Genomic DNA, 20,350 nt, shown 5'->3' with positions numbered 1-20,350 from the left:
CTTCTCCAGTCTGCAGACATTTCTTAAATGAGCAACTGGGAAGAAGAGAACTGGAAAAGACAAACCAAAACAAAGAGCGCCTGTACTCTACTTCATTTTAAGCTTCAGTCACTGGGCAAACATCCACCATTTCTGCTCTTTCTCTGCTCATGAAAAATGGTTAAGTTGCTCCGTGGATGTTGACTACACTCTAATTGTTTTTATGGTAAATGAAGCATGAAACCTATTGTCAAAAAACACGGTGTTCATGGAACATAGCCATAGTTTGTCTTCCCAGCACATCACTCCCAGGGGTGAACACTTTATATGCGGCCAAAGAGATTCAAAATACCATGTCATCACATTTCTCTAAGAGTGAGTTTTAGGTAAAAACTCACCTTTTTTTTTCCCCCCAGTACTTTCTTCTGTGCAACTCAGAAAAAATCTTGCTGAAGTATATAACCCTGTTGTATAGAGCACACCCAGGGGAAAGTCAGGTGGGCAGGAGGGTGGCAGAGTTCTCCTCTTGAAAGGTATGGAGAGTAGTGTTGACAAGCAGTAGTTATACCCTTGTGTTAAAGGAAGAACCCTGTTGCTAACTAAATCCCTAGGATTTGCTCCGCTCTGATGATTATTATATCTCATGACTGAGCCCTATTCATCAGGAACTAATTAAAGGGGACTCAAAGAGCCTGTTGCTGATTGTAAACCAATAAATTTTATTGTATTAAGTTCCCCTCCACCATCCTTTAATGGATATACACTTATTGGCTGGAATATTTTCTGAGTCAAGATATTTTCAAGGTGATATTCCTCTCAATCAGGCAGTTTTAGGGTCCTTTGGGCAGGAACCACAATCCATTTTGGTCATCTGCCTTGATAAATAGAAAAGTGGATTAAGATACAAATGTTTAGGTGAAACAGGCAAATTTCATTCTGTCATTCATCCCCAAACTCCGTGCCTCTTGAATTTAATTCAAATCTATTTAAACCATACCAATGAATCACATCCTATGTGTAGGTATCCTGCCCTTAAGAAGTTAAACCAAGCTAAAAAGGGTCAGAGATCATGGAGGTAACCAAGCTTCAGTACGCATGGGCTGGTTGCAACTGAAAAATTAATAATCAGGAGTGTGGGATAGCATGGAGGAGTGGGTAATGCCGTTCTTCTTATGATAACCCACATAGCAGCCATTGTATTTGGAACTCGACACCGAATTCTTTAGATTTGAATTAGAAGAGGCACTTCTTTGATAGATTTCTTCTTGTTCCAGTTTACAGGCAACTAATCCTCACTGCATTGGATCAAACAGACGGGCGCAATCAATTCAGGGAAAGCAAGCAATGCCAACTCTGCTCAATCTTCCCTCAATGAGCAGCACAGAAGAGGGTGGAGGGAAAGGAAAGAAAGAAAGAAAATGCAGGCATGCCTGCACCCAAGATAGCTTAGCAAAGGAAAAGATGAAAAGACAAGTTGAAATATATATCCTGGCAGATGGAAGCACTTGCTGTCAGAGGGAGAGGCTGAAACGCCACAGTGGTGCCAAATGCGCCAAGCCTGGGGGCGCAGAGCAGTATTGAAGGGAGTAGGGGCGGATGGCAGTAGTGATGATGTCAAAACAAAGAAATCGGGGCAGTGTCTCTAGGGAAGAAAGAGGTCCAGATTTACTTAGGTCTCCATAGTCTATGATCTATAGCACAGTGTGATTGAGCAAGTTAATTACTGCATTTAGGTAATTAAGTCTCAGAGAAACCAGTGCCTTCCAAAGCAAAATTAATTTATGCTGCTAGATCTTTCTAGGCTTGACTGGCCATTTGGTGAGAAGTCACACTGGAAATACAGCCTAACAGTGGCAGGAGGAAAATTAATGAAAATAAGCTAGAAATAAAATGGCCCCAGTATTAATGGCTTTCTCTCTGCCTTTGGACCTGAAGGGCATAATGAGGTGCTTCCTGGTTTGCCAGCAGGCACTTCCTCCGCAAACAGCTCAACACCCCACCCATTCCCTGGCTCAAAGTATGGGCAATGACTTAATCTTCTTTGACTCCTCTGACTTCTCTTGGTCTTCTCTTCTCTCACATGGCCATTATATCTTCCTTTCTTGTCCTCTGACTCTGTTTTGGTCAAGTCTAAAATATCTGTCTATAGTAAAGGGTATCAAAAGAGCTTATTTGAATAATGGTTCTCCTTCTCTTGACTCATTAATGATCCTCACAGTTCTCAGAGATCTATCATTTCTCTGCCATGGCTGTGAGTCAGGGTCTCCAGGCCAATGTATTAATCATCTTCAGGTGGTTCTTCTCATGATCTGAGAAAGAACAGTGCTATTTAAGAATGGGTAGAGTAAAATATTTCTTGTCCCCAAGTTCCTGGTTATTGGCAATGAGATTGCCTTTTTTGCTGAGTAATGGCTCCAAAATGATACCTGTATACTTATAAACACATTCCTGGCAAGCACAAGCATAGGTAGAAGTGCATGTGTATTGCTAAGCTGCATCTTCCTTACCATAAGCAAAATTTATTAAAAATGCATGTTTATAGATACATGTAGTTTTATATACGCATTTATGTGTACAAGTAGGCAGCATCCCCTATGTTCAGCGAGAAGTGAGGATGTTCCAGTTCTGGCGCCAGCAGAGCACTATTGCCCCTACCTTTAGTTGGTGGCTCCTCCATATTTTCTCATTGTCAAAGACCTGTAGGACCACCTGACTCTCACTTCCAAGATGTGCCTGATGGGAATACTGAGGTCCAAACTTCTCCCACACCCCTGTAAGCATCTTACCGCTGGAGGTGGTGGTCCAGAGCCTCTTCATCAGCATGCAGGAGAGTTGCTGCATGGGTTAGGAGCTGATGGCTGCAGCTTACAGACTTGAGTTCCAAGATGAGTAGACCCAAGCAGAACATGGCTCCCATCTCCTCCAGTTCACTGGTACCAAACTGTAGGCCCTGCCAGGTAAATAAAACCATCAACAGAGGCTACATAATGGAAACTGAGTGAAGACAATTTGAGATAGAGGGAGGACTTATGGACACATGCCTATCACAGAAATTGAGAATTAATAGCATCTATCCGTCACTATCCAATGTGCTTTGTTGGGGGCTTTCTGGTTTGGTGGTTCTCAGTCTGCATTCTGTGTCATTCAGGGTTTTCCAGAAGGACCCCTAAGACAGTAATGAGCTGGCAGGGGTCCTGAAAGGCAGAGGGGTAGATGGAGTTCCAGGAGTTACTTTTCCCACTTCAGTCGGAACAGCAATGCATCTGTATTTTTAAGAAGTGTTCCACCGTTGAAACAAAAGGCTATAAACGATTGTACTAAGAGATGCCCTTTCTCTCCCATAAATTTGTCAACAAGTGGACAAGAATATGGAAGATCTTTCATACATAAATACCCAAACTTAAGAACAATAACACCAGCATTTGTTATTCCATCTGTACTGAGACAATACATGACACAAAAGCCCTGATATGTACTCTGTGCTATTATCCATGAAGTAGTGTATAATAAAAATTAACAATTTTATTGAGCATTTATTAGGTGTCAGATACTATTCTGAGCCCTCTTATATGCCTTTACCCAATGAATACTTAGTAGTCTTATGAGGCAGATGTTGCTATTTCATCCATTACCTAGAGAGGAAGACTTAAACCAATGGAGCTGATACTTCATCCATGACCTCACAGTAAGAGAGAATAGTAAGTGAGTCATGAGTTGATTCTTCAACAAAGGGCTATACAAAGACTAGGAAGGACTCCATTACATGATAAAGTACAAAGTGTGTGGTTTTTGAAATTAGATAGAAATAGGATTTGAATTCTTCTGAATTGGTCATTTTCTGATTGCATGATCTTGGACTTAATGAATGAACTCTATTAGCCCTAATCTTCTTATCTGAAAAATGAGATCATAATTCTTCCATCCACATGATTAAGCATGTAGTGATATTCCAGGATACACACAATGCTTGTCAATATCAGCTCAACTTCTCCTTCCTTATTCCTAGAATTCATAATTCAATGTGCTCTTGAGTTCTTTCTGTTTATAAATATATTTCATTTCAATGAAAAAGTAACAATATTTGAATATTATTTTTTAAATAGATTTTCGTATCCAAATAGTAGTGATACAAAGAACAGAGATGTGATAGTAAAAATTAAAAAATATTGGTCCTAAGCATCATGAGGGAAAACAAAACTCTAAACTGGGAAATCATCAGCCTCACAAAAGAATTTCTAGGTAGAAGGATAAAGGAAAGTAGAAAGCCTATTTCAGCTGTTTGAAAATTTGATTTCCTGTATGTTTGGACACCTGTTTTCCTAAAGAAAGGAGATTTTGCTTCAGAGTTAAGAGAAGTCTGTTCCTCTGTAAACAACAGCAGTGGGAGGGGAAGACAGATGTTTAACAAGTTATTTTTCTTAAGTCAATAGAAAAGATCACTATTTAAAGAGAGAGAAAAATATCAGTCTCTTTCCATGAGCTAAAGTTCGAAGGTCTAATTCTTCCCCTGCATCCTGTTTTCCTGGCTACTTTTCTTCATTCTAGAATGACCAGTTGGGTGGGAAGTTACGAAGCAAAGGCCATGCCCTCCTCTTCAATAAGCTACCTCACCGGTGGCAATAAAGAGTAGACAAGGAGAATATGGACAAAATCTTGCCCCTCATGGCAGGCAAGTTGCCTGATACATATGTGTAGCCCCAGAATATGGCAGAGCACATAACAGGTCAAAAAAAGGACAAATCCCTGGGGGAAACAAATTTCATTGCAGGAGCCATATTGATAGGTCAGGGGTGACACTATCGCATAAATCAATATCTATAAACAACGGCCAACATGATAGCATTCATATAATACAAAAATATTTCCATATCTCAAATATTGGTCCATTTATTTTAGGCAGCAATTGGTATCATAAAAAAGACTTGTCCGGAAGACCTTGATTAAAGGAACTTGTACCATTTATTGACTGTAGGATCTTGAGCAAATTACTTATTCCATTTTGCTCTTCACTGTGAATTTCTCTTTATTACTCTACTCTTTTTATTATCACACAATATCAAAAATATTTGTTTAGATGGATAGTCTCCTCTCATCTCCCATACCCAGTCTGGAAATGAAATCCTCAAAGGCAAAGACTGAGTAGTATTTGCTTTTTTACATCTCTAGCATGGAGCAAATAGCCTATTATATAGTTTATCCTCAATATATGATAAATGGATCCAATAACTCTACATGGATGGATATGGAGAGGCATGAATATATTGTCTCTTGAATACATATCGTATTTGTCAAGTGGAACTTCACTTCTTTGGGTATAAAGTATGTGAATGTTTTTCAATTATGTTTCCCACTGTCAAATGTCATGAAGATTTAAATAATTTATTTTAGTTTTGCTTCAGGAAATGCATTCACATTTCTGGATATGATCCAGAAAACAGGTAGACAAAATTTAGAAATTCTAATACCTAGGTTGGTCAGTTATGGGCTCACAGTAACAAGTTTATGAATAAAGCTGGCTTTGGTCTAATTTAAAAGTGAGTCATACTAAAATAGAGACCCCACTCTCCTCTCCTTCCAGCTTAAATGTGTTAATCAGGATTTTTCTCCCCATAGCCAGTCACAGAAAGTCTGACTAAGGTGGCTTAACCAGAAATGAAATTTTATTTTTCATGAATAATAAGTTGGGGGCTAGAAAGTTCGTGGCATTATCTCAGTGTCCTTAAAAAATCAGGACTACCGTGTCTGTCATTCTGGTTTTCTCATCATGATTGCAATATGGCTGCTGTAGCTGCAGCCAGCACATCCTCATTCAAGGAAGGAGAAAGAAAAAATGGGGAAAGGAAGCACCAACATACCCTTGCTAATATTTTATTGGCCAGAGCTGTGTAAAAGAGCCAACTCCAGCTTTACAATGATCTGGTAACTGAATATTTTAGCTTGTCCAACCACTTTAAAAGAGATAGGGAAGAGAGAACAGTATTAGTAATGAGTCGTAGATGAGCCAGACTGTTGAATTCTCATGTATATTTGACTCCAAAATTCGCCACTACCCTCATCATCACACAATTTTTAAATATCATAGATATGGGAATAATAGTTATATTACTACAGAAAATTACCCAAGGCAAACATATGGTCCACAAAGAATGTTTAAAAAGTATAGGCACTTGTAATTGATGACCAAAGGAAGAAAAGCAATCAGTAACCAAGCATAGAAAAATATTCTATTGTATTATTTAAATAAAAATCCCTCTTGCACCCTGCAAATGGTGCAAATTTTAATACATATTCAAATTTTAATACACAGTGCTGACTCTTATGATAAAAGCTGGCACTTATCAAAATGCAATGACATTTGACATGGCAATATCACTTCTAAAACTTTTCCTGAGGGGCTGATTCAAAACAAAAGTGAAGCTATATGCATAAAATATATATTATGTCAAAGTTATATATAGTAATCAAAATTTGAAGGAAATAAAATGCTGAACATATAGTAAGGAAGAAATGACTAAGGAAATTATAATGGAATAAATTTGATGAGTTATAATAAAGCCATTAAAATTATAATTATAACAGCCATTTAACAATACAGAAAATGCTTATGATTTAATGATAAGTGGGGGGGAAGCAAAAACAAAGCATGTAATGATATGATTTCTGGTGATGATTTGGCAATAAAAGCAGAGGTGGCCACCTTCAATCCCACATACACACTTTCAGACATTACTGCTGTGATTTGCCAATAAAATAGACAAATTTGGAGGAGAGATGTTATCAAGAGAACATCCGCATACCAGAAACTGTTTAGAAAGCTGTAGCATGCTAATAAATGAGAATTCCTTTCTGGAGGTTGCCAGGTCTTTTCTGGATCTTTTATATTCGGAAGAAGATTTAGATTTATTTTTATTTTTTTTTATATATAATTTATTGACACTACAAATTGGTGGCTCTCATCAGTTTTAGAAAAATGTAAGCCACCATCTCTCTGGGTGTTGCCTTTCCTCCACTCCTCATCAAAGATAAGCTTAACACTCCTATTAAATTTATTTATTTTTCTCTGTTCTCCATATCTCTTACGTTTACTTTCATATTTTTTATTTCTCTCTATCACTGTAATAAATTCTGAATATCTTTTCATATCAATGTTCCGTTTTAATAATTTGCTCTCCAGCTTTCCTGAATCTGCTCTTTGACTCATTCATCTCAAAAACTGTCTCTGAAATACTATAAATGTAGCTATTTTATATTCTCTCCATGATTATTCCTATATATACAGCCTTTGTGGGCATCCGTCATTTGATTTCCTGTTTAATGTCAATGCTGTTGTAGGCTTACCTGCTTAAATACTTCATGATCTTTCAAAATTCTAAATTCACATTTTTTTGAACTTTAATAAATTCTCTGTGGATTGGTTTTAATGTTCTTTGCTCCAGAGATAATTTGTGTTTTCCTCCCCTAGGTACTTGGGGACCACTATAGGCTGAAACTTTGGCTTGAAGACTTTAGGGCCATAGCATACATTTAAATTTTGAACCTAAATCTACTTAAAGGAGGGTTTGTATTTAGAAATTATGAATGAAGACTTTTCCTTTTTTGTCTGCTGTACCCAAAGCCAAGGCTAAGACAGCAAGGCATCCTCCCTTCACACATTATGATGTCACTGGTTCAGTGACAAGTCATCATAAAGATGTAGATCCAAAGATCTACAACTACTCCTGGCAAAGCCTATCTCTTTTTATAAAATTGAGCATTATTGAATACCCTCTAAGCATATAGAAAGGGAAAATGTTACACTTATGTACAAATGCTGTCGTTAAAAGGGGGCACTCTGAAACACCAAACAAATGTCTTTTTATGAAAAATATTTACTGGAAGGAATGAGAAAAATCTGAGAAATTTCTTGTTTATATTCTCATAAAGGATCAAGAGTAGATTGCATTGGTAAAAGTACAGCAAAAGATATGACAGGAGCACAGATGTAACTAGTAACTATACTATTGAGATGGAAAATATAATCTCTAAATTAAAAGCCAAATGGAAAGAGTTAACATTACTGTTCGATGCAGAAAATAAAATCCATTACATAGCAGACACCCTCGAGAAATTTTCCAATATCTCAAGGGAAAAAATAGGTTAAAATAATGATATATATATATATATATATATATATATACACACACACACACATATATATGTATACACATATATATATATATATATATATATATAAATTAGAATTTTAGAGCAGATTAAGGAAAAATAATCTACTCTCCTTTTGAATTTCAAACTTAGAGAAGTTTGGCAATCACTACAGAAGCCAAGAAGAAAAAAGAAGGGAAAGGGAATGGGGAAAAGGAAGGGAGGACTATTCTGTGTTTTTAAAAAACTGGGGTACCTGGGTGGATCACTCGGTTAAGTACCTTTGGTCCAGGTTATGATCCTGAGGTCCCAGAATTATGCCCTATGTAGGTCTCCCTGCTCAGTGGGGAGTCTGCCTCTCCTTCTCCCTTTGCCCCTCCCCCTGCTTACCCTCTCTCATAAATAAATAAAATCTTTAAAAAAAAATCTGAGTCTGCAGATCAAACAGGTTCACCAAATATATGAGATATAATTAATAAAAAGAAACAAAATAAAGGATTGGGAACCCAATAAATAATCAAAATTAAATGACCTAAAATTTATTCACACTCTTAAATATCAAAGATAATGATGCAATATGTACAGAATTGAGGGGAAAAAGTTGTGCCTCAAGAATGTTGTTTCTGTGTGAGAGCATCAAGAAGATAAACCCAAAGAAGAGAAGGAATTAAATGCAAACCACATATAGAAAAATAAAAGTGTCATGTCTTATAAATATTAGCATAAACCTATTATTTACAATACCCAACACATGGAAACAATCTAAGTGTCTATCAGTGAATGAATGGATAAACGGATGTGTGTGTGTGTGTGTGTGAGTGTGTGTTTGATGGAATCTTACTCAGCTATAAAAAGGAAGGAATATACAGAGAATATTTACAGAGAATAGATTGATGGTTTTTAGAGGCAGAAGGGTGGGGGATGGGACAATGGGTAAAAGTGGTCAAAAGGTACAAATTTCTAGTTATAAAATAAGTCATGTAATGTTCAGCATGGTGACTATAGTTAATATATTAATATGCTAATTTCAAACGTATTGTACATTTGACAGTTACTAAGAGAGTAAATCTTAAAAGTTCCCCTCCGAAGAAAAAAATTTGTAACTATATGTGGTGATGGATGCTAACGAGACTTATTGTGATCATTTCACAATATATACATATAGCGAATATATACCGTTTTGTACACCTGAAACTAATATAATGCTATATGCTGATTATATCTACATATATCTACATAAATCTACATGTAATACATATATCCACATATAGAAATAACCCAATTAAAGAAAAAGTTGTTTATGTTCAGAAATAGAAATATATAAAAATAATTATGCAGTATGATCTAGAGAGTGTTTTTCTACGAATGGCAAGGAGATGACATCGTTAAGAAACCTACTAACACCTGTGTTAGATCAAAAGGCAAGAGTAAAAACCAAAAACTTCTGGATGGATGCATCCATTTCTGATACAAGTCTTAGTATCTAAGCCCACAAGAACTCTTTCTAGGCTGAGGAGGCAGCATAGCAGGGTGAGGCCTAGATCACTAGCATCTCAATTCCAGTGCTGCCACTTGCTAACTGTATGATCTTGGAGAAGTCATTTGACTTATTATTGCCTCAATTTTCCCATCTGTATTATAGGAAAAAAAAAATAATATCTACCCCATGGAGCTGCTGAGATAATTCAGTGATTTTTTATACATAAAAATTTATATCAGCACGTGGCCCATTGCAAATTATACAAGTATTTTTATTATCACCACTAACAATAGCAAATACTTAGATAAACCAGCAGCCCAAACCATGCTTGATACACACAGTCCTTCATAAAACTATGACCAAAACTATGGCCTGCTCACACTACTGTTATTTATTACTTTTTGGCAGGTTCCAAACAATTCAATAAGATAAGAAAAAATGAATCATACATATTAGGAAGAAGGAATCACATTATCATTATTTGAAGACTGATTATGTACTAAAACAAACCAAAGGAATCAACTGAAACAGAAAATCTATTACATATAAGGCAAGAATCGAGTAAGTAGACAGGTTACAAATTAAATATCCAAAAATCAATTTTCTTTCTATAAACCAGCAAAATAAATTATTAAGTGTAGTAAAAATCCCATTCACAATAGCAACACAACTATAAAATATCTAGGAATAGAATTAATAATAAATACCCCAAGGGTTGTCTGATAAATCCCAGGACTTCACCAAGATATAACAAGGAAAATTTAAACAAATAAAGTACTATGCTGAATTCTGAGAATGCAATACCACACGTTATCAATTCTCCTTATATTAGCCTATAAAAGCATAAGAAATCAAAACACCAATGGGGATTTTCAGACTTGGCAAATTAATTCCATTTTAGAAGAATACACGGCAAAAGCATCCAAGAATAATTTGGGGATGAAGAGTAAAAAAATAATAATGGGAAGATCTTTTACACCTAACAATAATTAAATGCTATGGTATTAATGCAAGACATGGCAGAGAGATCAAGAAAATAAGGAAAGTGCCAAACCCTGTGAAATGTGCACAGGTTTGCAGATGATAAAGGTGCCTTTCAAATCACCAGCAAATGGATTGTGATGGGAATAAAATAAAAATGGTTGGTTAGTATTCTAGGGTAAAATCTACCACAGACATGAAAATTGTTCAATTTTGATGAAAGGATTAAATGCTTAAAAACTTGAATGATTAGAGGAAGAATAAAACATATGTTCAAATGTTCTATCATCTCTAGGTCAGGAGAAGGTCAAGAAACCATACAGGAAAAAAGTAATGATTGAATAAATAAAATGTAAATATATCTGCATAGTCTGAAATATCACAAACTAAGCTAAAAAAGAAGTAACAAAATGAATGTAATTGCAATGAAGGAAACAAATAACATGATATAAAATACAAATTAATAGAACAATGAAATACCATAATTTGCTTTTTGACTCAAATTTACCTCTTACTCCCCAAATCATCGTGTTCTGCTGGTACGGGCCTGGAAACAGACACTATCATAGTCTGTTATTGATGGAAGGTCTTATCACTGTACTATTTCCAAAGGATAATTAGGAAATATATTTCAAAAGTCTTAGGCAAGTTTAGCTCGTAAAGCTAACAATTCAAATTCCAAAAATTTATCTTAAGAAAACAATCATAAAAAAAAAAAAAAAAAAAAAAAAGAAAACAATCATAAGATGAACAACAGAAAAAAAATCCTAAAAGTGTGGCAGTCTATTACAAGTCATACCTGAGTGTATTCCTGTCTTGGAATATTAAGATCATGGTGTGTTTTGAATAGGAAACTTCATGGGGATATATTCATGGAATAGCATGAAATTGTAGTAGGTTGACTAGAGTATATCCATTATGACCTCAATTTTATTTAAAAAATGTTTAAATGACTGATACATACTAAAATATTCACAGCAGTTAGAAATGCATGGTGAGGGTGTATGTGTTCTTTGTTTTCCTTATTTTATTTTTAATCATGAGAAATATGTAATTGCTTTTGCCATTCATACTTCCTTAAGCAACGCGTGTAAGCCTGGAAAGTGTAGTGTATCTGAGTTAATATGTTATTTTAGATACTGTGTGATTTTAAATTTATAAGTAAAATTAAATTCAAATTCACTTTTATATATTGTGAGTTAAATTAAATATTTGAACAAAATATTTTAGATTAAACATTTAATAAAACAAAAGGCAAAGAGGAAAGCACGTTGGGCATATTCAGTTTCTTGAGTACCTGCTTCTTCCTTCACACGCACTACCTGGCATCCTCTACACCGCCTCTTAATTTCTCTGGGTCACTGGGCCTGTGCCTATTTTCCTTTTGGGGTAAACATCCTGCAATAAGAAATCTATTCCCTGGAAACATTCTCAGAATCTTTACAAAGTGCCCGCGTGAGTTAGAGGCAGTGACTTTTAGAGTTTTAAACAAGTTTGAAGAGGCTGTGAACAAATTACCTTGGTACATCCTTTGCCTTAACATGCACCTGGCAGAGAAGTTAGAGCCAGTCCAGCCCTTAGATCTGTAAAGTCCAAAAGGCAGGCAGGGAGGAAAGCAAGAGGGCTGGCAGAAGGCTCCTCACCTCCCCTGCTTACCAAACTTATCAAATGGACTCAAATGCCTTCACGTTGAGGACACAATCAATCACCAGGCATGCTGGTGGCTCTGCCATCTGAGGGATTCCTCCACACAAAGTCCCTCCAGCCCGGGCTTCCTACCCATTACTGACAACTGCTTCCCTAGTAACTGCAAAAAGGCCCTATATTCACTAGAACAGCAGGCATGAAGGTGTGGGATGGGTTTCAAATGTGTCCTTTATTTCTATGCTGGACCTTCTCTGTGTCTTTTATTGGTGAATTTGTGCTTAAGCCATGAATGACACAGCAGAGAGTGAAGTCCTCTGTGATTGCCTTTCCCTGTCTTTCTAGGCCATGCATATGAGAGTATATGTGAAGCAGAGCCTGTATCCTAGGCATCCTAAAATTTGAGCTTAAGCAAGCTTACCCTTCTTTTATAGAAGCATAAATTGGCAATGCCTTACACTAGTTTATGTAGCTAAGTACAGTAGAACCAGGGTTATAATAAATGTTCCCCTGACACTAATTGAATGTCTATGGCTTTAAACTTCACATGTTTATTTAATAAAAGCTTTTGGACATTTGGAGATCATGTTTTCATATAGGTTATATGGTCCTGTAAGTCCTGCTTTTTAAATTCCCCATTCCTTTTCTTACCAGAAGGCTCACTCAATATGGCCCCAGGGACATGGACGGGCCCAGTCTTGGGCAAAAGTAGGTCATCACCCTCCTTCACTATTGCCACCCACTGTCCCATGTACTGATATCTGGCCCTTTGACCTGCAGCTCTGTCCCTGGCTTCTGAAACTCCCCATAGTCCATCTTGTTATCTTGTTGATGACTAGCAGGAACAATCTCTTTAGCCCTGGTCACTATGGGTTTTCTCAGACCTAATTTTGAATTTTCCTTCTAGTGCTACAGATTGGGAAGAAAAGAGGAAGGTGCGTGTGCCTCTGTTCATATGCCACATTATATGAAACTAACCTAAAAATGACAATGACCAATGGGAACAGATGCCGGACGTAGCAATGGAGCAGAGTTGTACTTTGTCAGATTTTAATCCTTTAGTTTCTGAATCCTGACAAGGTACTGGGGGACACGGCAGAGGAGCGAGTGAGGACAGGATAGTGAAGGGGCAGGTGGGAGGCTTCGCTTGGTGGACATGAGCAGTGGCCATGAGTTCACAGGTGTGGAAGTGTTTTAATACACTATTAAATTGGCATGGCCATAATGATGTACAGTGGTGGAATACCAACCCTAACCCTTACCCAGGACTTCATGCTCTACACCAGCCTATCCAAGTGTGGTCACCTTGTCAGATGAGGAGGGTAAGACACAAATGAAACCAACCTCACAAAAAGGTGGTATGACACTAATGTGAAGCTGTAGCTCCCAGATCTCCCATACCTACAGTGGCTCCTAGGAGAGTGCCCGCCACACACGCCCAAACTGATCATGCTAGATGTCTAGGAGCTTTTGCAAGATAAAAGCAACGTAATGATATTCAAGTCTGCACTTCTCGATGCATCATATCCAGATTAGTGTTTGCCTGTGAATTGTTCGTGAACATTCATCAGTGATCAAACAGGGGACTTCAGTCCAAATGTGAGTCACTCATGTTATTAAGCACATGTTTTTGGTTCAGCTGCTCTTGTCAAGGGAGGAAGCACTGTGATTGTGTTCCTTTGCATTCTGGTACAAGCTCCTTATCTCTTTGTAGCAACAGAAGCATTAGCAGCTTACAGCTCAGTTACTTTCATAAGGCCTAGTAAGACCTCTGCTTGGACTTGGGCAAGGAGAATATTATGGAATTCAGCTCTCTGGAATATGAATCTCAACTCTACTATGTCCTATCCAAATGACCACATTCAAGTTGTACAATCTCACCAAACCCAGGGTCTTCATTCTTAAGATAGGAAAAATAGGACCTATTGCTTAAATGCCTTCATGGATATTAAATGAGATACAACGTGCACATGCCCTGTGCAGAGGTGCAGGGTAGATGCTCCATAAATGTGAATTTCAGTTTTTCTCACATGCAGTATTACATGCAGGGCATAATAGAATCTGTTCAGATTAAAATACACATAGACATATAAATACATGTATGCATGCATATATAAATGCCACTTGATTTTGCTTGGTTTTCATTCTCTTTCTTCCAACTTAAACCTCTGTTTTCCTCCAATATAACCTGGTCAGTTTAATGTAGTTTAGACATAGAGGGGCAAAGTATGGACCATGATATTCAAGGGATGCTAGAGCTTTCATCCATCAATGGAAGTCAAGTTATTGAACAGGGTGAGATAGGAGAATCATATTCATAGTACATAACATTTTAATGGAAAGACGAAATTGAATTAAAGAAAGACAATACTCAGCTTGAGCAGAAAAAAGAGAAAATCACCCCAAAAGAAAGCTTCATTTGATGAATCAAGTTGGTCAAAGAGTGAGAGAGACAGAGCCACGTGATAGTCCTGGAGGACCAGAGTGACTTCTTGGGGAGCCCCTGCACCCTGACAGTATCACCATCACCATTACCACCACCATTTTCCAAAACCCTAGACCAATTTGTGTGGGGACTATCTGCTTGTTCCAGCCTAGAGATTTCTAATTAGGTTTCACCAACCAATAGGGATCCATGAATATCTGATAACTGTTCTCAAATAGCATGTGCATTCATGTGTGGGAACTTCTAGGAGTGTCCTTGGCTTTGTAAAGAATTACAGAGTTTTCTGAAGGTTGGCAAGTAGGCCTAGTCAGCATTATCCTCACCAGCAAATAATTATAAGAGTCTATACTTACTCATTTAGTTGATATTTATTTAGCTCTCTGTATGTACATGACCCTGTGCTAGGCACTGGAAAGGAAAAAGCACAGTTCCAATGCTCAAAGGGGACTTCTGTGTCTGCCACCTCCAAGAGACCACCATCATTTCTATATCTCTTTATCTCAGTGTACATGGCATAGGGTATAATTTCAGAGTGCAGGGTGGGCATTTAGAGGACCATTGAAAGAGATAGAAGAAGACAGCAGTCCTCATGGATCTTACAATCTGTTAGGAAATACAGGACATACACTAAAATGGGAAACCTTTTGGATGTTCAGAGGAAGAATAATTGTTCTGGCTTTAGCTGCACTTTGACGCTTATGTACCTCTAGACACATGTTTTCAGCCACTTTTCGTGCTCCTGCACAGTATTGTGAAGGTGATCTAACAAAGCAGGTGTAGCAATGCAAGCAGTTAAACACATACCATTTTACACCACCCTAACCCCTGCATTTATTTGACCTGCCTAGCCTCTATAGACATTCAAGTTCTAAGCGTTTCTACTCACTGACACTGCTTCTTTGATACTTTTATTAGTTCCCTTCAAGCTTTGCTTGACTGAGTACTTTGGAGAGGGACAGAGAAGCAAAAAAAACAAATATACACAGGAAGAGGGGCTAAGATCCATTAGGGCCTGTCGATTTATTTGTGGCTAGGAGTTGAATGTTATGATCCAAAAGATAATATCTGACCAAAAGCAATATAACAACTTTATCTTCAGTCAGCAAATGAGGCCTGACCAAATGGAGAGGAAAATCATCATTCAGGACTTAAAAGCAATGAGATTGCTGCATAAAATTTTCATATTGAGTTGATAAGTAAATTAAGAAATAATGGTTAATTTTAAAATGTTTGAACTAAAGAAATCAGTAAGAAAATTTTATTGACAGCACTGATTGATATAATTAACATTAGGGGGGGGGGATTATGTCTGAATCCTAAAACTTGGCTGTGTTTTCCAGCAAATCACGCCTATCAAATTGCAAATAGATTTGGGAGTTGGCATGTGATACGACATGTGTAAATGTTGCACTTTAAAATGTACATACAGTGACAATGTAAGAAATGTTCTGCATAAATGTATTTAAGAAAATTACTTTTGCTGTGTGCAAAGCATTGACAAAATCCAGAACTGCAAGTCTAGGTCCCAAACAGTGTGGTCTTGAATATGCCTCTCAGCCCAGATGCAGGGAAGAGTGACACATGCAGATCTTTTCAGGTAAAAATGAAGAGGCTACTCTCCCTCTACCCTGCTCACTGCCTGGAGTAGTAGGCTGACATTTTCTGCAGGGAACCCTCTCTTTCCTGTGGGTGTAAGTCTAAACACCCCTGGCTCTGCTTACCAGATAAAGGGAACATGCTAAATCCATATCAATCCAAGAGCAGCTGGGCGGTGGCTGCCAACAGTGTGCCTGTGGCTTTGTGATTCCCCAGGGTTTGCTTCTGTGTAGGGAGGCCTTCAGAATCCATGAGCAGAGAAGTAATAATAATAGTAATAAAAACAGTAGCAGAGCTGAGCACTGTCAGGCTGTAATTGCTCTGGCAACAGAGCAAACAGTCCCAGCGTAGGCCCATGCGGCTTTGATACCGGAGTGCTCAGGAGGAAACAGCTGGAAACCTCAGCAAGCGGGATAAGTATTAGCAGGATTTGTTCACTTCAAAAGGGGAGAAATGTTTTATTTTTTAATGGAACTCTTTCCAATCAGTCCTGTCTTCTCCCTTCCTGCCTCCAGCCTCCTTTGGCTGTCTCATTTCTTACATAAGGGGGAGTGTTCAGGTTAGAGCCCGTTGTTGGCAAAAGAATGGGGATGTACTATCAGTGAAAGAGACTTTAAAGTTCAAGATGCGGCAGCGGCAGCAGCCGGTAGCAGAAGACAGGAGTGAGCGCTGCTGGAGTCCCACATAGAAGGCGGCTGATGCAGCACAGAGAGGGAGAACCCAGGCACCGGCTCAAGGTACACCAGATCCCCCTGCAGGTTCAGATGGCAGCACCTGACCTTCAGATGCCTGGATTTCGACAGGGTCTGATTTTCAGGAGACCAAAGGTCTCCCTGCTTCAAATCATCCCCTCCGCCAATCTGACAATGCTCAGAGGCCTTAACCCTTAAGATAATATCCATTAATAAAATAGCACCAAGTCTTACACAGCTTACTCATGAGTTAATGCCACCTGGCCATTCACTGGAGATTTGCGCCTTGAAGAAATGGGACAGTCGGGGGCCTAGGTGGTTCAGTGGTTGAGCGTCTACCTTTGGCTCAGGTAGGATCCTGGGGTCCTGGGATCGAGTTCTGCATCAGGCTCCTCTCAGGAAGCCTGTTTCTCCCTCTGCCTGTCTCTCATGAATAAATAAATAAAACCTTAAAAAAATAAAGAAATGGGACAGATAACAGGTAAATTCTGGAAAAAGTATCAGGAATCTGGAAATCTTCAAGGTTTCTATGATCTTTTTGAGGGTGGGGAGCAGGCAAAGAAGGATTAGGAATAAATGAGGCACAGAATTTTCTTAATTAAAAAACCCTACCTTCTTTCTGTTTTCAAAGACATCCCCCTTTGTCTTCTGCATGGTACAATCAACCAATCAATTTACCATGTAGTATTTGGCAGCACATATACTTGGGAATTTCAGTGGTAATTTTGACACTAAATTACACTATGGGTCCACTCTAATATTTTGGATTTCCTGTATAAGAGTTAAAGGCTTTGCACTGATTTTCCCTTTCTCTTACACAAATTTATTTATAAAATATTGTAGTAACTGACTATATGGAGAGCCATAGTCTCTGATCAAATGGATCAGAATGCAAGATTCTAATGTTATTCAAGGTAACTTGGCTAACAATTATTCATCTCTAACAACTGTGCCTCTAACCATTGAGAAAACCCTTGTGCTAAAAACCCAGGACCCAAGAAGTCACTTATAGATGTAGCTCATTTTAATTCTCTTTTTACTCACTTTATTTCATATAATAAAGGGCTGACTTCCTTTTTTTAAAGATTTTATTTATTTATTTATTCATGAGAGACACAGAGAGAGAGGCAGAGACATAAGCAGAGTAAAAAGCAGGCTCCCTGTGGGGAGCCCGAAGTGGGACTCAATCCCAGGAACCCAGGATCCCTCCCTAAGCCAAAGGCAGATGCTTAACCACTGAAACACCCAGGTGTCCTGGGCTGACTTCCTTTTTTAAAAAAGATGATAACTGTGTGGACAAATATAGTTGCAAATGTTACTTATTAAAGCATGCACACAATGATAACATAGAGAATTTTGATCACTCTAAAAGGAAAGGCTTATTTTTTCCTTAGTTTACAAATTAAGTTCCCTAGGTAGGCACATTTGTTTTTTTCTTTCTTCACTCAGATAAATTGTGCCCTTCTTGAGGAAGCAGGTTTTGCACTATGAATATATCTATGCCTGTTTCCCCTCACTCAGACCTAGGATTGATTAGACATTGATCGGTGTTTGCTGAATAAACAGGGAGGCTCCTATTGAACATTTTCTATCAGGTATTTTGCTAAGAACCTTCTAGACATCATCTCCAATTCTCATCAGAACCCTGTAAAGGATGATGTTAACATTTCCATTTCACTGCTGAGAAGACTAGGGCATAGAGCAATCACATATCTGGTCAAGGATCATCCAGATGGGAAGTGGCAGACTGGGATTGGAACCCCAAATTGGCTGGCTCTGAATCCAGGTGGTATAACAACAACAGTACATAGATCTTTGTGGTCAGTTTAAGTATCAGGTTCTTCACCGATGTATTCCTTTTAGGGGTCATTCATCCATCCATCCATCCATCCATCCATCCATCCATCCATCTTCATTCATTCACTCAATTATTTGTTTATTCTTAGGTCTTCCATATACTATTAGTGGTTACTATGGCAGGTTACTTAGGGTCCAATCCCACATTATAGAGATATTTATTGTCAGTATAGGCACAGCCTTAGGCTTTAACTTAGACTTTAACTGGAAAGTCTGTAACCTAAAGTTTCCCCTTCCCAGATAGATACTGCAAAAATAATAAGGGAAAAAATAGGCAATGAACCAACAGCAATCTTCTGTGAAAGGGTACTAACTAAATAACATGCAACTGCACTCAAATGGGAGATTTCTAACAGCGTATGAATTAGAGGTCAAGACAGAGGCTCTCTGTGGAGAGAGGTATAAAGGAGGATGAGAGTGGTGGTATAATTCCTCTGCCAGACTAGCATCCAACAACTCTCCAGACCTCGGCTCCCAGCTTCCTAAGTGTAGGTTAGATCTATAGGATCTACATCTTAGCAAGGTGTACATCAAGAAAGGTTGACCTTTCTCTCTTGCAGCAATCTCCAGTTTCTACCACCAACTATTTTGGAGCTCTTAGCTAACTCAGCTTCTGAGGACAAAGGAAGCAGGAAGCATTCTCACCTTGAGCCTGGTCTTGCATGATGCTGTTGATGATGCTGCCCCACCAATCTCTCTTCCTGTATTTTGGAGTATGGGTAGGGTGAGGAGCAGTAGGCTCAAATATGACTACCTTAGTAAATTCTGGGAAGGTATCTGCCCATTGAGTGCTCTGTTTGTTTGTTCTTTGGTGGTTTTTTTTTTTTTTAATATGGAGTCTTTTCATGACTCTTACTATAATCTACTAGCTGCAAACTCCAAAACTAGAAGTCTCAATCAAAATTCTGTTACATAACAATAAGAGAACCTATTATCAAAAATTTCATGTACAAGGGAAGGGGGGATAAAAACAACTTGTGTGCAGTTTTGTGTATGTCTATGATCTCTCCACATTTCATTTACCACGTCTGTAAGATACAGATGGAAGTGAGGTCCAATAGCCAATTGCAATGCTCTTCTCAGTTCTAACATTCCATGATTCACCTTGTGCTGCACACATGGAGAGCTGATCTCTTTAGTGCTCCTGTGATCACATTTTTTAAAAAAAGATTTAATTTATTTATTTGAGAGAGAGAGAGAGAGAGAGAGACAGAGAGAGAGAATGCATGAGCCAGGGGGAAGGGCAGGGAGAAGGAGAAGCAGACTCCCTGCTCAGCAGGGAGTCCTACGTGGGGCTCCATCCCAGGACCCTAAGATCATGACCTGAGCCAAAGGCAGACACAACCAACTGAGCCACCTATGCTCCTATGGTGTTCCTATGACCACTCTGTTAAAAATCAAACCCCAGGGGCCCCTGGGTGGCTCAGTCAGTTGGGTGTCTGACTTTGGCTAGGCCATAATCTCAGGGTTCTGGGATCAGGCCAGCATTGGGCTCTCCACTAGGGGGGAGTCTGCTTCTCCCTCTCCCTCTGC

At 38.4% G+C, this 20,350-nt stretch overlaps 1 protein-coding gene across 4 annotated transcripts in view; it reads right to left on the bottom strand.

Annotated features, from left to right (window-relative positions):
* Nucleotides 1-20,350, bottom strand: part of AGBL1 (AGBL carboxypeptidase 1) — a 697,725-nt gene that overhangs the window by 199,478 nt on the left and 477,897 nt on the right. For all 4 annotated transcript variants that reach the window (XM_072737248.1, XM_026001309.2, XM_072737250.1 and 1 more), the window contains exon 22: nt 2,766-2,929. In XM_072737248.1, the coding sequence (XP_072593349.1) occupies nt 2,766-2,929 (164 nt within the window). The remainder of the gene's footprint in view (nt 1-2,765; nt 2,930-20,350) is intronic.

Source organism: Vulpes vulpes, chromosome 14, assembly GCF_048418805.1.
Source record: "Vulpes vulpes isolate BD-2025 chromosome 14, VulVul3, whole genome shotgun sequence".
In the NCBI taxonomy this organism is placed as follows: Eukaryota; Metazoa; Chordata; class Mammalia; order Carnivora; family Canidae; genus Vulpes; species Vulpes vulpes.
Note: the sequence above shows the minus strand (reverse complement) of the source record. Positions and strands in the feature narration are given on the sequence as shown.